General features: G+C 43.3%; 1 protein-coding gene across 1 annotated transcript in view; it reads right to left on the bottom strand.

Moving 5' to 3' along the window:
- The window catches only part of LOC138651648 (phospholipase A2 inhibitor and Ly6/PLAUR domain-containing protein-like), a 60,588-nt gene extending 45,241 nt beyond the window's left edge, over positions 1 to 15,347 (bottom strand). The window contains exon 1 of the mRNA XM_069741998.1: positions 15,307 to 15,347. Coding sequence (XP_069598099.1) covers positions 15,307 to 15,332 — 26 coding nt within the window. The 5' untranslated portion in view covers positions 15,333 to 15,347. The remainder of the gene's footprint in view (positions 1 to 15,306) is intronic.
- Positions 15,348 to 15,549: the final 202 nt, after the last annotated feature.

Consider the following 15,549-nt stretch of genomic DNA (forward strand, 5'->3'; position numbering starts at 1 on the left):
AAGCTTCAATCCCTTGTTTGGTGATGCTTTCCAAGTAGCTGGAACCCATCTGTACCCAATGATTTGCTTGCTGAGGGAGGCTCTTTGCTTTTCCCAGAAGGCACCTGGAATACTTAACATGGACAAAACAGAATTCATCATCTTTCCCCCATCTTACGCGACCCCTCCAACGAACCTATCCATTACAGTAAACGGCTGCCCACTCTCCCCAGTCCCACAAGCTCGCTGTCTCAGGGTAATCCTTGACACTGATCTCTCCTTCAAACCACATATCCAAGCCATTTCCATTTCCTGCCGCCTTCAACTCAAAAATATTTCACGGATCCATACATTCCTAAGCCAAGAATCTGCAAAAACTCTAGTCCATGCCCTCATCATCTCACGCCTCGACTACTGTAACCTCCTGCTCTGTGGCCTCCTCTCCAACACACTCGCACCCCTCCAATCTATTCTAAACTCTGCTGCCCGACTAATCCACCTGTCCCCCCGCTATTTCCTGGCCTCTCCCCTCTGTCAATCCCTTCACTGGCTCCCCATTACCCAGAGACTCCAGTACAAATTCCTAACCATGACATATAAAGCCATCCACAACCTGTGTCCTCCATACATCTGTGACCTCGTCTCCCGGTACTTACCTACACGCAACCTCCGATCCTCATAAGATCTCCTACTCTACTCCCCTCTTATCTCCTCTTCCCATAATGGCATACAAGATTTCTCTCGTGCATCGCCCCTACTCTGGAACCCTCTAGCACAACATATTAGACTCTCGCCTACCATTGAACCCTTCAAAAAGAGCCTGAAGACCCACCTCTTCCGGCAAGCCTATAACCTGCAGTGACCACCGATCGACCAAACCACTGCATGACCAGCTCTACCCTCACCTACTGTATTCTCACCCATCCCTTGTAGATTGTGAGCCCTCGTGGGCAGGGTCCTCTCTACTCCTGTACCAGTTGTGACTTGTATTGTTCAAGATTATTGTACTTATTTTTATTATGTATACCCCTCCTTCCATGTAAAGCGCCATGGAATAAATGGCGCTATAATAATAAATAATAATAATATGCAAATTGTCCACCTCAAGCTTCAATCCCTGGTTTGGCAATGCTTTCCAAGCAGCTGGTCCCAGCAGTACCCAACGATCTTGTTGCTGTAGCAGACACTTTGCTTTTCCCAGAAGACACCTGGAATATGCAAATGGTCCTCCTCAAGCTTCAATCTCTGGTTTGGCAGTGCTTTACAAGCAGCTGGTCTCGGCTGTACTCAACAACTTACTTGCTGAGGGAGACTCTTTGCATTTCCCTAAAACCACCTGGAATATGCAAATTGTCCTCCTCAAGCTTCAATCCCTGGTTTGGCAATGCTTTGCAAGCAGCTGGTTCTGGCTGTACCCAACAATCTTCTTGCTGAGGTAGACACTTTGTTTGTCCCAGAAGGCACCTGGAATATGCAAATTGTACACCTCAAGCTTCAATCCCCGATTTGGCAATGCTTTCCAAGCAGCTGGTCCCAGCAGTACTCAACGATCTTCTTGCAGTGGCAGACACTTTGCTTTTCCCAGAAGACACCTGGAATATGCAAATTGTCCTCCTCAAGCTTCAATCCCTAGTTTGGCGATGCTTTCCAAGCAGCTGGCCCCGGCTGTACCCAATGATCTCCTTGCTGAGAGAGACTCTTTGCTTTTACCAGAAGGCACCTGAAATATGCAAATTGTCCTCCTCAAGCTTTAATCCCTGATTTGGCGATGCTTTCCAAGGAGCTGGTTCCGGCTGTACCCATTGATATTCTTGCTGAGGCAGACACCTTGCTCTCCCGTTTGATTGAAGCATCTTCCAAGGATCTGAAAAATGTGACCAAAGTCACACCAAAACAGCACACAAGGCGAGGATTCATGTGGACCCTTCCCGAAGGAGATGGACCCCAATAAGCCATCCCTGTCTCTCCGAGCCAGAAGGCCACAGCGAGGGTCAGGGATCTTCCCTCTCCCCAGCCGAGGCCGAGCCTTTTTCATGTTCCCAGTGTCCAACCAGACTGCTACTCTGGTGTAGCTAGGAGCCCTATTTCATGTTGGCTTCTCAGCCCAAAGCTGACCGGACCTTCGACCAGGTTTGTAAAAATTCCCCATCCTGACCAGAAGGCCAGGGATAGGAGGAGTTGCTTAAAAAAGTATGAAAGGCCAGGTGCGGCGTGCTATGGAGTCCAAGGCTTACCTGGGATCTCACTCCAAGCAAGCTCAGACTCCCACCAGGGCAACCACTCCTGGGGCACATTGCACCATAAGCCCTCACACTTAATCAGCCCATTGACTTGGATCTTTGGGGCCATGGTTTCCACCAGATGGCTATATGAGCCACCTGGCATACTAGCAAGTGCATCAACCCAGTGTGTATTAATGTACTAGGGTGGTAGGAGCAGGCCACCTTTTTGAAAGATCCTACACTTGATCTTAGCCAAAAGAAATATGTAAAATGCTCTCCTCAAGCTTCAATCCATGGTTTCACAACGCTTTCCAAGCAGCTGGTCCCAGCTCTACCCAATGATCTTCTTGCTGAGAGAGAGTCTTCGCTTTTCCCAGAAGACACCTGGAATATGCAAATTATCCTCCTCAAGCTTCACTCCTTGGTTTTAAAACAAAAGCTCTAATACCTCCACCCCTAATGTGGCTGAGATTTCTCATCAACTAATAATCTTTGAGTCACTACTGTGAACAATGCACTTAGATAGGAGAAAAAAGGATCATCCCCGCGCTGCCGCATGAAGAATTTCAAAAATTGTAGAGGTTTCAACGTGGTTTATTCTACGCGTTTCAGGGTTCAGGTGACCCCTTCATCAGGACATACCACAAATATTGTACAAGAGTCATAGGTATACAGGGTTTAAGTACATGTCAGCATTTGGAAGCGACGCCCAATGGATCAGATAACACCCAGTGTCAGAGTTCAGGCTCATCAGGAAATTCACATAACAAGATTAACAATCATCAGAGAAATACAAATTGATATATTACACATTTAGCCTTCATTTTTGTTTATAGGATAACAAAAATTGAAAAGAGAGAAAAAAAAAAAAAAAAAAAAAAAAAAAAAAGCAGAGGAGTGTCTCCCTCTTTTCACTTACTGTGAACAATGGTCATTATACAGTTTGCCATCCATATGCTATAATGCTATGTGTTTCTGTATGTTACCAAAGTGATTTTTTTTGTGCCTAGAGTTGTCACTTTGCTCTGCACTTGTGATTTCATTGCTTGATGACTAACTTGGGTGCATCATCGAACAGTTATTGCTTATATTTAATTGATGATGATGAATTTGGCCAGAGTTACATAAGGACCTGAATAATTTATTGTTTGTGAGTATCCATCTGGCCTGAGCTTTCATCTACTTTCTCGCAATATACATTGCTCAAAAAAATAAAGGGAACACTTGAACAACAGAATCTAACTCCAAGTAAATCAAACTTCTGTGAAATCAAACTGTCCACTTAGGAAGCAACACTGATTGACAATCAATTTCACACGCTGTTGTGCAAATGGAATAGACAACAGATGGAAATTATTGGCAATTATCAAGATACCCTCAATAAAGGAGCGGTTCTGCAGGTGGGGAGCACAGACCACATCTCAGTACCAATGCTTTCTGGCTGATGTTTTGGTCACTTTTGAATGTTGGTTGTGCTTTCACACTTGTGGTAGCATGAGACGGACTCTACAACCCACACATGTGGCTCAGGTAGTGCAGCTCATCCAGGATGGCACATCAATGTGAGCTGTGGCAAGAAGGTTTTATGTCTGTCAGTGTAGTGTTCAGAGGCTGGAGGCGCTACCAGGAGACGGGCCAGTACACCAGGAGACATGGAGGGGGCTGTAGGAGGGCAACAACCCAGCAACAGGACCGCTACCTCAGCCTTTGTGCAAGGAGGAACAGGAGGAGCACTGCCAGAGCCCTGCAAAATGACCTCCAGCAGGCCACAAATGTGCATGTGTCTGTGCAAATGGTTAGAAACCGACTCCATGAGGATGGTCTGAGTGCCCGGCGTCCACAGATGGGGGTTGTGCTCACAGCCCAACACCATGCAGGACGCTTGGCATTTGCCACAGAACACCAGGATTGGCAAATTCACCACTGGTGCCCTGTGCTCTTCACAGATGAAAGCAGGTTCACACTGAGCACATGTGACAGACGTGACAGTCTGGAGACGCCGTGGAGAGCGATCTGCTGCCTGCAACATCCTTCAGCAGGACCGGTTTGGCAGTGGGTCAGTAATAGTGTGGCGTGGCATTTCTTTGGAGGTCCACACAGCCCTCCATGTGCTCGCCAGAGGTAGCCTGACTGCCATTAGGTTCCGAGATGAGATCCTCAGACCTCTTGTGAGACCATATGCTGGTGCGGTTGGCCCTGGGTTCCTCCTAATGCAGGACAGTGCTAGGCCTCATGTGGCTGGAGTGTGTCAGCAGTTCCTGCAAGATGAAGGCATTGAAGCTATGGACTGGCCCACCCGTTCCACAGACCTGAATCAGATCACGTTGCACCACAGACTGTCCAGGAGTGGGCAGATGCTTTAGCCTAGGTCTGGGAGGAGATCCCTAAGGAGACCATCTGCCGCCTCATCAGGAGCATGCCCAGGCATTGTAGGGAGGTCATACAGGCACGTGGAGGCCACACACACTACTGAGCATCATTTCCTTGTCTTGAGGCATTTCCACTGAAGTTGGATCAGCCTGTAATTTGATTCTCCACTTTGATTTTGAGCACCATTCCAACTCCAGACCTTCACGGGATATTCATTTTGATTTACATTGATCATTTTTATGTTTTTTTCTTCTCAACGGATTCCACTATGTAATGAATAAAGATCTGCAACTAGAATATTTAATTCATCAAGGATGTGGGATTTTAGTGTTCCCTTTATTTTTTTGAGCAGTGTATCTGTTAATGCCATTTATGATCATCGGAAATGGGGCTACCGGCATTAAACAGCCAATACCCAGTTACAGGAGATGGAGGAGTCACAAAAAATAGTCCAGACCCTCAGAATTGTCAAAGAATTCAAAATTTCACAGGGGTTTAGCTACCATAGATTAGTACCCTGATGTTCAAATAACTTGGCCAAGAGTAAAAAAACATCTAGTTGGCATTCAGGTTTGATTTGGCTCCATCTAGGTATACGACGGTGCAGTAGCCCTCCTCCATTGCTATGTGTTCATCGGGTGATTAGACATCCTCTGACAAAAGCTCCAGACCAACAGCTAGTAACCTTTAGCGCTTCGATGACCATGCATCACAGTAACTCAGCGCCATCTGGCAACCTCTCATAAATAAATTATGATTTTTCCCCATTTAGCTCTTTTTCTCTCTTGTACCCAATGAAAGGTAACACAATTTCAGCTATTTGTAGTTCTGTTACTCATGAATTTGGTACCAGCCAAGGATGCAAGGATGTTCTTTGTCACAGGATATGTAACTCCTTTGACACAAACATTTTGGAATCCATGCCCCGTTCCATTCTAGTTCTTTGGCTGCTTCCTTGTCACGATGCAGTCCTACCATACTGGTGGTGTCAGATCTGGACAAAAGTCCTCATCACTGCCAGTCTACTTCAACTCCATAGAAACTGAAAGGGAGAAGATACAGATTAGATATTAGAAAATGCTTTTTGACAGTGAGGGTGATCAATGAGTGGATACAGATGCCATGAGAGGTGGTGGTGAGTAAAGTTGGGCGAACCTGACCAGTAATATTTGGGGTCCATACTGAACATCTACTGATCGGGCATGAACCCTGAACACTTCATCTGCATGACATTGTGGAAAAACATCGGCGACTCTGATCGGCGCTAAGATTAAAACCACCGATCGGAGCGCTGCAGTTCTCATGCTGTCAGATGTAAAAGCTTACCTCCGCTCACTGGCGTCCGCTGATGGGACTACTGTTCCCATCAACCTACTCCTGCTGCCACTAACAACAGCTGCAGCAGGCACAGCTGATAGGAGTATTCATCAGCCAGCGCCTGAGCTCTAAATAAATAATTAAAGAAAAATGTTGTGGGTTCCCCTGTAATTTTGATAACCAGCTAGGTAAAACTGATAGATGGGGGCTGCAATCCTCTGCTGTCAGCCTCAGCCAGGCTCGTTATCAAGAATAGAGGAGTCCCCAAGCAGTTTTTTTTTATGATTTTAAAAAATGGTGTGGGGTTACCCCCATTTTTGACATCCAGCCAAGCTAAAGCAGACAAGCTGGTATTCTCAGGCCGGTATGGGGCCATGGATATTGGTCTCCCCATCCTTAAAAATAGCAATGCACATCTGCCCCAGAAAAGGCACATCTATTAGATGTGCCAATTCTGGCACTTTATTTGTGGGGTTGATGTCACCTTTGTGTTGAGCCCATGGCTTATTTATGGAGAGGCGTCAGGGGTGTACCATCCATGAGACAGGAGGGCCCAAGATAAACAGAATTGGACCTCTGCATCATCACATAACAATTTCAACAGTATCTGCATCCTTAGGACACATATAGGCAGAGACCTGCCAGTCACTACGTGCACATATATTAGAGAGAATGTAATGTATGTACACAGTAACTGCACAAGCAGAATAGTGAGTGCAGCTCTGGAGTATAATGCAGGAGGTAACTCAGGATCAGTAATGTAATGTATGTACACAGTGACTGCACCAGCAGAATAGTGAGTGCAGCTCTGGAATATAATACAGGATGTAGCTCAGGATCAGTAATGTAATGTATGTACATAGTGACTGCACCAGCAGAATAGTGAGCACAGCTCTGGAGCATAATACAGGAGGTAACTCAGGATCAGTAATGTAATGTATGTACACAGTGACTGCACCAGCAGAATAGTGAGTGCAGCTCTGGGGTATAATACAGGAGGTAACTCAGGATCAGTAATGTAATGTATGTACACAGTGACTGCACCAGCAGAATAGTGAGTGCAGCTCTGGAGTATAATGCAGGAGGTAACTCAGGATCAGTAATGTAATGTATGTACAAGTGACTGCAGCAGCAGAATAGTGAGTGCAGCTCTGGGGTATAATACAGGATGTAACTCACGATCAGTAATTTAATGTATGTACACAGTAACTGCACAAGCAGAATAGTGAGTGCAGCTCTGGGGTATAATACAGAAGGTAACTCAGGATCAGTAATGTAATGTGTGTACACAGTGACTGCACCAACAGAATAGTGAGCACAGCTCTGGGGTATAATACAGGATGTAACTCAGGATCAGTAATGTAATGTGTGTACACAGTAACTGCACAAGCAGAATAGTGAGTGCAGCTCTGGAGTATAATACAGGAGGTAACTCAGGATCAGTAATGTAATGTATGTACACAGTAACTGCACAAGCAGAATAGTGAGTGCAGCTCTGGGGTATAATACAGAAGGTAACTCAGGATCAGTAATGTAATGTGTGTACACAGTGACTGCACCAACAGAATAGTGAGCACAGCTCTGGGGTATAATACAGGATGTAACTCAGGATCAGTAATGTAATGTGTGTACACAGTAACTGCACAAGCAGAATAGTGAGTGGAGCTCTGGAGTATAATGCAGGAAGTAACTCAGGATCAGTAATGTAATGTATGTATACAGTAACTGCACAAGCAGAATAGTGAGTGCAGCTCTGGGGTATAATACAGGATGTAACTCAGGATCAGTAATGTAATGTATGTACACATTGACTGCACCAGCAGAATAGTGAGTGCAGCTCTGGAGTATAATGCAGGAGGTAACTCAGGATCAGTAATGTAATGTATGTACAAGTGACTGCAGCAGCAGAATAGTGAGCACAGCTCTGGGGTATAATACAGGATGTAACTCAGAATCAGTAATGTAATGTATGTACACAGTAACTGCACAAGCAGAATAGTGAGTGCAGCTCTGGAGTATAATACAGGAGGTAATTCAGGATCAGTAATGTAATGTATGTACACAGTAACTGCACAAGCAGAATAGTGAGTGCAGCTCTGGGGTATAATACAGAAGGTAACTCAGGATCAGTAATGTAATGTGTGTACACAGTGACTGCACCAGCAGAATAGTGAGCACAGCTCTGGGGTATAATACAGGATGTAACTCACGATCAGTAATGTAATGTGTGTACACAGTGACTGTACCAGCAGAATAGTGAGTGCAGCTCTGGGGTATAATACAGGATGTAACTCGCGATCAGTAATGTAATGTATGTACACAGTGAATGCACCAACAGAATAGTGAGTGCAGCTCTGGAGTATAATGCAGGAGGTAACTCAGAATCAGTAATGTAATGTATGTACACAGTGACTGCATCAGCAGAATAGTGAGTGCAGCTCTGGAGTATAATGCAGGAGGTAACTCGGGATCAGAAATGTAATGTATGTACACAGTGACTGTACCAGCAGAATAGTGAGTGCAGCTCTGGAGTATAATACAGGATGTAACTCCGAATCAGTATTGTAATGTATGTACACAGTGACTGCACCAGCAGAATAGTGAGTGCAGCTCTGGAGTATAATACAGGATATAACTCAGGTTCAGTGCAAATAAATAAATAATTCATCTAATGATCACCACACATCCCATTTCCTGATGTAATACTGAGGCTTTTACTGTCCTGCTCTTAGACATTTCCATTTTGCCTATCCCCTCCCCTCTCTGATTTTTATGGTATAACGTTATTAATCCAACGCCCTGTTATAAAGTAAATCTGAACACAGACATCACCGTAAACTACTTGTTTGCAGATCATCCTCCGGGAACTCCAAAGTCATGGAAACCTCATGTCTCCTGTTCTTCTGCATCTTATGGAGCATCTCATCTACAGGTGGGTACCTAGACGGGGGGATGATGGAGTGAAGTGACCTCAATGGTCCCCATGTATTATTTGTATTTGTTTTGTAAATCCTGTTAAAAATCTTTGATTTACCGGTATATTAAATCCTAATAAGGCCATGTTCACACAGTGCGTTTTTTACCGCGGAACCGCGGCGGTTTTGCCGCTGCGGTTCCGCAGCTGTTTTCCATGCAGGGTACAGTACACTGTACCCTATGGAAAACAGGACACACTGTGCACATGGTCCGGAAATTGTTAAAAAAAAGACGCGCTGAATAGCTCCCGGAAAAAAGAAGGAGCATGTCAATTCTTTTTCCGGAGCCGCAGCGGTTCTGCACCCATAGACCTCCATTGTGAGGTCCAAACCGCAGTAAAACCCGCAGATCAAAAATATATCTGCGGGTTTTACTGCGATTTGATGTGCAGAACCGCTGCAGCAGGAAGTGCGGGGAGCGGGCGGAAGTGCGTGGGCGGAGTGTGGCTGCCCCCCCCGTGTTCCGATCCCGCCCCCCCGTGCTCCGATGCCCCCCCCCAGTGCTCCGATGCCCCCCCCCAGTGCTCTGATGCCCCCCCCGTGCCCTAATCTCCCCCCCTTATACTCACCCGGCGTCCCGGTGTCCGTCCGGCCGTCTTCTCCCTGGGCGCCGCCATCTTGCAAAATGGCGGGCGCATGCGCAGTGCGCCCGCCGAATCTGCCGGCCGGCAGATTCGTTCCAAAGTGCATTTTGATCACTGAGATATAACCTATCTCAGTGATCAAAATAAAAAAATAGTAAATGACACCCCCCCCCCTTTGTCACCCCCATAGGTAGGGACAATAAAAAAAATAAAGAATTTTTTTTTTTTTTTTTCACTAAGGTTAGAATAGGGGTAGGGGTAGGGTTAGGGGTAGGGTTAGGGTTAGGGTTAGGGGTAGGGTTAGGGGTAGGGTTAGGGGTAGGGTTAGGGGTAGGGTTAGGGTTAGGGGTAGGGTTAGGGGTAGGGTTAGGGTTAGGGGTAGGGTTAGGGTATTTTCAGCCATTTTAACCCTAAAAAAATTCCTAGAAAACACACAGACTCTGGCTAGAAAACTGCATCAAAAAAACGCATCAAAAAACGCATCAAAAAACGCATCAAAAACGGACCAAAAAAGGACCAAAAAAAGGACCTGCGTTTTCTGCCAAGAGCTGCAGTTTTTTAAAAAACAGTCAGGAAAAAAAAAGGATGGAAATCCTGAACGTGTGAACATACCCTAATAATGGCAGTTTTAGTAAATAAATATTTGAAATAAAAATAAAACATTTGCTACATTTCTAATATTATTAAATCAAATTATCCCCAAAAGCGGAATTGTTTATCAAAAATAATTACTTCTCGAGATACATAACACCCACGTATAACCCTTTCCATAAGTTAAACACCAGAAAAAAGGTCAGAGAGTATTTATATTAAAAAATCTTACAAAATGTATTAATCAAAAAAATGAAATAAAGATCAGAGTGACACTAGAAGTAGGGATATCAGGGGATGTAAGGAATTATATCTATTCCAAAATTGCAATATATTATACTTATAGTACATAAATTGTGCACTAGAAGGATACCAACAAATATCAAATCTGAATTTAATTATTAAATGGTCCCATCAGGGGTCCTAATATATAAAAAATGCAGCACAACTACTAAAGCTAGTTTCAGCAACAACATCTCCTATATAGGTCCATACAAAAGATCAGTCAAGCCTGAAGAAATATGCAGTAATACGTGCTGTATAACTAAGCCAGGGGTGAATACTACGTATGTAAACTATAAGTGCTCATGTGCAGAAATAACTAGCGCATGATAAGCAGTGTAACTTACATGAAATATGGATGGTAAACTGTAGATCCCCACCTGCCACCTCAACCTCAACGCACGTTTCGTCTGTCTTCTTCAGGAGGAAGACCGGCGAAACGCGCGTTGAGGCGCGTTTATCCCTGGCTAAGTTATACAGCACATACTACTGCATTTTACTGTGATACTAAGTATGTGTACTTTTATTTTATTTTTTTATTATTTAGATAAAGAAATGTATTTATGGGAACAATATATATATTTTTATTTTGGATTTTTTTTTTTACACATCTAAATATTTTAATATTTAAATATTTTTTACTTTATATCATTGTCCCGTGGGGGGGACATCACACTATAGGGTCAGATCGCTGATCTGACACTTTGCACAGCACAGCACTGGATTTGTTTTTGCATGTCAGAAATGTTTATTTCTACATTTTGTGCAGTGATATTGGTTTACCTGGTGAAAATAAACAAGTGAGATGGGAATACATTTGTTTTTTTATTAAGTTGCCTAATAATTCTGCACAGTAATAGTTACCCGCACAAACAGATGTCCTCCTAAGATAGCCAAATCTAAAAAAAAAAAAAAAAAACACTCCAACTTCCAAAAATATTAAGCTTTGATATTTATGAGTCTTTTGGGTTGATTGAGAACATAGTTGTTGATCAATAATAAAAAAAATCCTGTAAAGTACAACTCGCCTAAAAATTCTGCACACAGTGTATGACCCGATCATCTCCTAGTTCGACACACGAGCCTCAGTTTCAAGACTTCTTTTCAGTAACAAAATTAGAACTGAGGTTTTTTTTTTTTAATAATCCCCTCCTTGTTTCCAGGGTGTGAAGAATAAAAAAAAGTGTTGTTACTCCAGTAAATCACAAATCAATCAATTCTTATTCTGTTACTTTATGGAATGAGCTGTATGCTCTGACTTTTATCCTTCTGCTGGGAAATTCTAAATTAGAATTCCGTGGTCGACCCCATATTTTTTTAATGGATGAGATGGCCCCCTGATTGGCTGGGCTAGACCATGTGATGTGACCGCGGCAGGGAATTAGGGAGGATGCATGCCTTGCATCATTAGCCCCCTCCTTAAATTGATCCAGTTATCTCTACTCACTAGGGTAATACTGCCCCCTATGGATGAGATCATCTAATTGCAAATGAAAAGGTTTCTCAAATATTTTGCCATTTTTGCATTCATCCAATTGACACTATGCCTGAACTTTCTCAGCGGTGTGACTCTTCTATCTGTTTTAGAGGTGCCTATCTCATGTGTAACCTGCGCGGGAGAAAATGTCAACTCCTGTTATGGAAATGCGCAGAAATGTTCATCGGCCACTGAAGAGTGTATCTCAGTGTTTGAGGAAGCTAAAATAGGTAAGATATGTGTGTGTGTGTATATATTTAGGGGCCCGCGTTCAGGTATATTCAAATATTACATCACCCTTGTTTAATAACTAACCTCTGCTTCTGTCCCCCCCCCCCCCAAAAAAAAATGATGCGATGCTGCCTTGTTTGTACATAGAGAATCCAGTGTATTGTGAAAACCAATGCTCATATAGTGGGTGGGGGACCCCCAGTCCAAACCTGTATATACACATAAATACACCTAAATAATAAACATTAATAATACACATAAATACATACATACGTACACACACAACACATACCGAAACACATAAATGCAAATAAATATACGGTAAATACACAAACAAATATAAACGTGCAAACGCATGCAAGTATATACATGCACGCACAAATACATGCACACATAAGTAATATATACTTATATACCTATATACTGTACATATACTGTATATAAACAGATACTTTACATACGTATGTGCAGAATGATTGTGTATGTCTGTGTGCATTTATACATATACATGTTTCCATTTTTCTGAGTTAATTTGTAGGACTGTAAGTCTAACGGTATATTCATAACTGTATGCTCAGACTTTACAGCACCTATGTTTAGATACTGACCTATAGATCAGACCACCTAAACATCTACAGACCCCCCAAAACCTGGCTCTGTATATTTATACAGACCTCGTGACTAATGTACTTCATACTCCCCCCTAGACCACTTTTATAAATTTATACCCTAGACGAGGCTTTGATAAATCAATACAGACCTCACGCCAAATCCAAAACAGTTTATATATTTATGTTGTCTGTATAGTGTATATGTGCATGTTGTATGTGTATAGTGTATGTATGTTATTAGAATAGTGTATGTGTTCATGTATAGTGTATATGGGTATGTTGTGTGTATATTGTGCGTGTATACATTGTATGTATTGTTTATGTATATATGACATGCATATAGCATATGTGTCTGCCTTCGTCATTCCCCTGACGAAGGCAGATGCCGAAACGCGCGTCGGGGTTCGGCACATCCCAGGGACGTTCATCCCATTCAGCAGGTAATACCAGGTGGCTTCTTTTTGACCTCTACCCCAATTTTTTTATTTTGTTTTTTTGGGCATTTTTTTTTTTGTTTGTTTGCTTGCCCGCTGGGTGCTTTATAGCTCACTAGTCTCTATTCGGTCTCCTTTTTGCCACCAACTAATTAGGTTTGCACATGCACTTTATAATATTTATTTGGTAAATCTGCTTGCTATATATTTTATGGCTTATTGACACAGGTATGCACATATATGTTGTCCTTACACTGTGGTTATATATTTAATTTATTTTTAGTGCTGCCATTTATACTGTATGTCCCTGGTGTTGTGCTTTTTATGGTATTTTTTCCCACCGTTACACTATATTATATATATTTTAATAAATATTGTAATTTATACTGCATTTTGGACTTTGTTTTGTTTTTTTCTTCGTTTTTTCTATATGTTTTCCCGATTTGTCCGATACACCTTCCATTGGTGCACATTGGTGGTTATAGATATATATATATATTCTCTCCTCCCATGTACAATTGCTATGTGCACCGTGCCTTGAGATATATTTAAGATAGCATATGTGGGCATATTGGTAGCGTAGTATATATGTGTACAGTATGTATAGTGTATATGGGCATGCAATGTGTATATGATACGTTTAGTGTATTTGTTGCATATGTTGGGTGCATAGTGTAAGTGTGCATGTTGTATGTTTAGTATATATGACGCGTATATAGTGCAGGTGTATATGTTGTATGTATAGTGTAACTGTGCATTAATATGTACAGTGTCATGAACTGGGAGTGTTTGGTTGCCCCCAGTTCTTCATCAGGGAATTTATTATATCCCATTTCCCAGTTTCGGTTTGGAACTTGCAGCTCTCTGGCGCCCCCTTACCCTCAGGTCAGTCAGTGAACTGCACCTAAGAAAAATAGTCGCCAGGAAGGCTGCCTTGCTATGTACTAGCTATTGGGCATGCTGCAGTGAGGGTGATATAACTACTTCCGCTCAGGCAAGGAATACAATTATCATATGCCGTCTGTTAGGAGTCGAGTCCCCGCCGCTGCACAGAGGGAATCTCAAACCACGTCCGCTGCGGTCTCTCATTTTACATCAGCCACATAGGAGCCTGCTCAGTGGAGACGTCGGTCCCAGCGTCTCGCTCAGTCTGATTCTGTGCAAAGGGTTACTGCTGCCTTTCCAGGCTCAGCCATTATAGCCAGTACTGGTCAGCGGTGAGCAGACGTCTCTGGGACTAAGTCCTGATTTTCCCCTTCTGAGCATGCCCAAAGGAAGAGCTCTCAGTGGAGGTCTGGGGTCACATGCTCAGGTACTGCAGTAGCTCCTATTGGTCCTCTAGGAAGGTCCTAAAGTTGCTCAGTTACTGTAGCAGTTCTCATTGGTCCTCTAGGAAGGTCCTGAACTTGCTGCAGCTATAAAAGGTTCGCATGGCCGCACGGCCATGCACTAGTATACTCTTGTTTATGTATGTGTGTTGTGAGGGAAAGACGCTCTTTAATCATCCCATCCCTTGTGTTTGAATGCTCGCGTAAGGAGGATGATTGTAATCTAGCGCCCGACTTGTAGCTACCAACACTGGTACACAAACAGCGTCTATTACTGTGACCGCCAGTGCGGTGCCATGCGCTATCACCACGCTTTTCAAACCCAAGTCTGGGTGGTTAGTGGTGTCTGCCAGTGCGGCACCGCATGCACTCTCGTGCTACTTAATTTTTATTTCTGTTGCGTGCGGTACCACGGCCCTGTGACGCAACAGGGTTCGCTTCTTCCACACAGGGTAAAGCTAACCCGTGTGTGTATCCTCATTGTACCGCCATATAGTCCGTCATTGCTTAGCAGCAGGTTCCATCTCTATACGGTGGACCCCAGGCTAAGAACGCACCTTATTCCTTTTCTCTAATTATTTGGTGCGTTCTGCTAGCCCTAACACCGTCCATCACTGCCAGTCTCCCCAAAGGCTCAGGACGCTGCCACCAGCTCCTATATCTTATGATTAATAATGGGTCAGGAGCCAACCCAATCAGTAGCGATGACTTATTTCCGAGGACCTTGGGGTAAGTTTTAAAGCAAGGAAAATGAAACTTGTAAATATTAACTTTTACTCCAAACAAGATTAGGCAGTGTTTACAAAAGTCTATAAAAGGATGTTACAAAAATTACACAAATACATTATTTACACAATGATTACAAAATAAAAGGGATTAGAGATGAAGAGATGAAAAACACTTACAGTTCTCTCAAACAATGGTAAGCCATGAGGTGCGGGAAGGGAGAAACATCCCAATGCATCAGGACAGCCTCGGGTAGCTGACTTCCTGGGCAAAGACTTTCTGCTAAAATAAGGTTTAATCTCTTATACACTCTGCTCATGACATCACTGAGGGGCTGGATATGCCCCCTTGGAAAGTTATGAAAAGCCTTCTATTAAACATAACTCTTGGAAGCTCGTAGAGGGATAACAAAAGTATTACAA

Source organism: Ranitomeya imitator, chromosome 10 (genome assembly GCF_032444005.1).
Source record: "Ranitomeya imitator isolate aRanImi1 chromosome 10, aRanImi1.pri, whole genome shotgun sequence".
NCBI classification, from domain to species: Eukaryota; Metazoa; Chordata; class Amphibia; order Anura; family Dendrobatidae; genus Ranitomeya; species Ranitomeya imitator.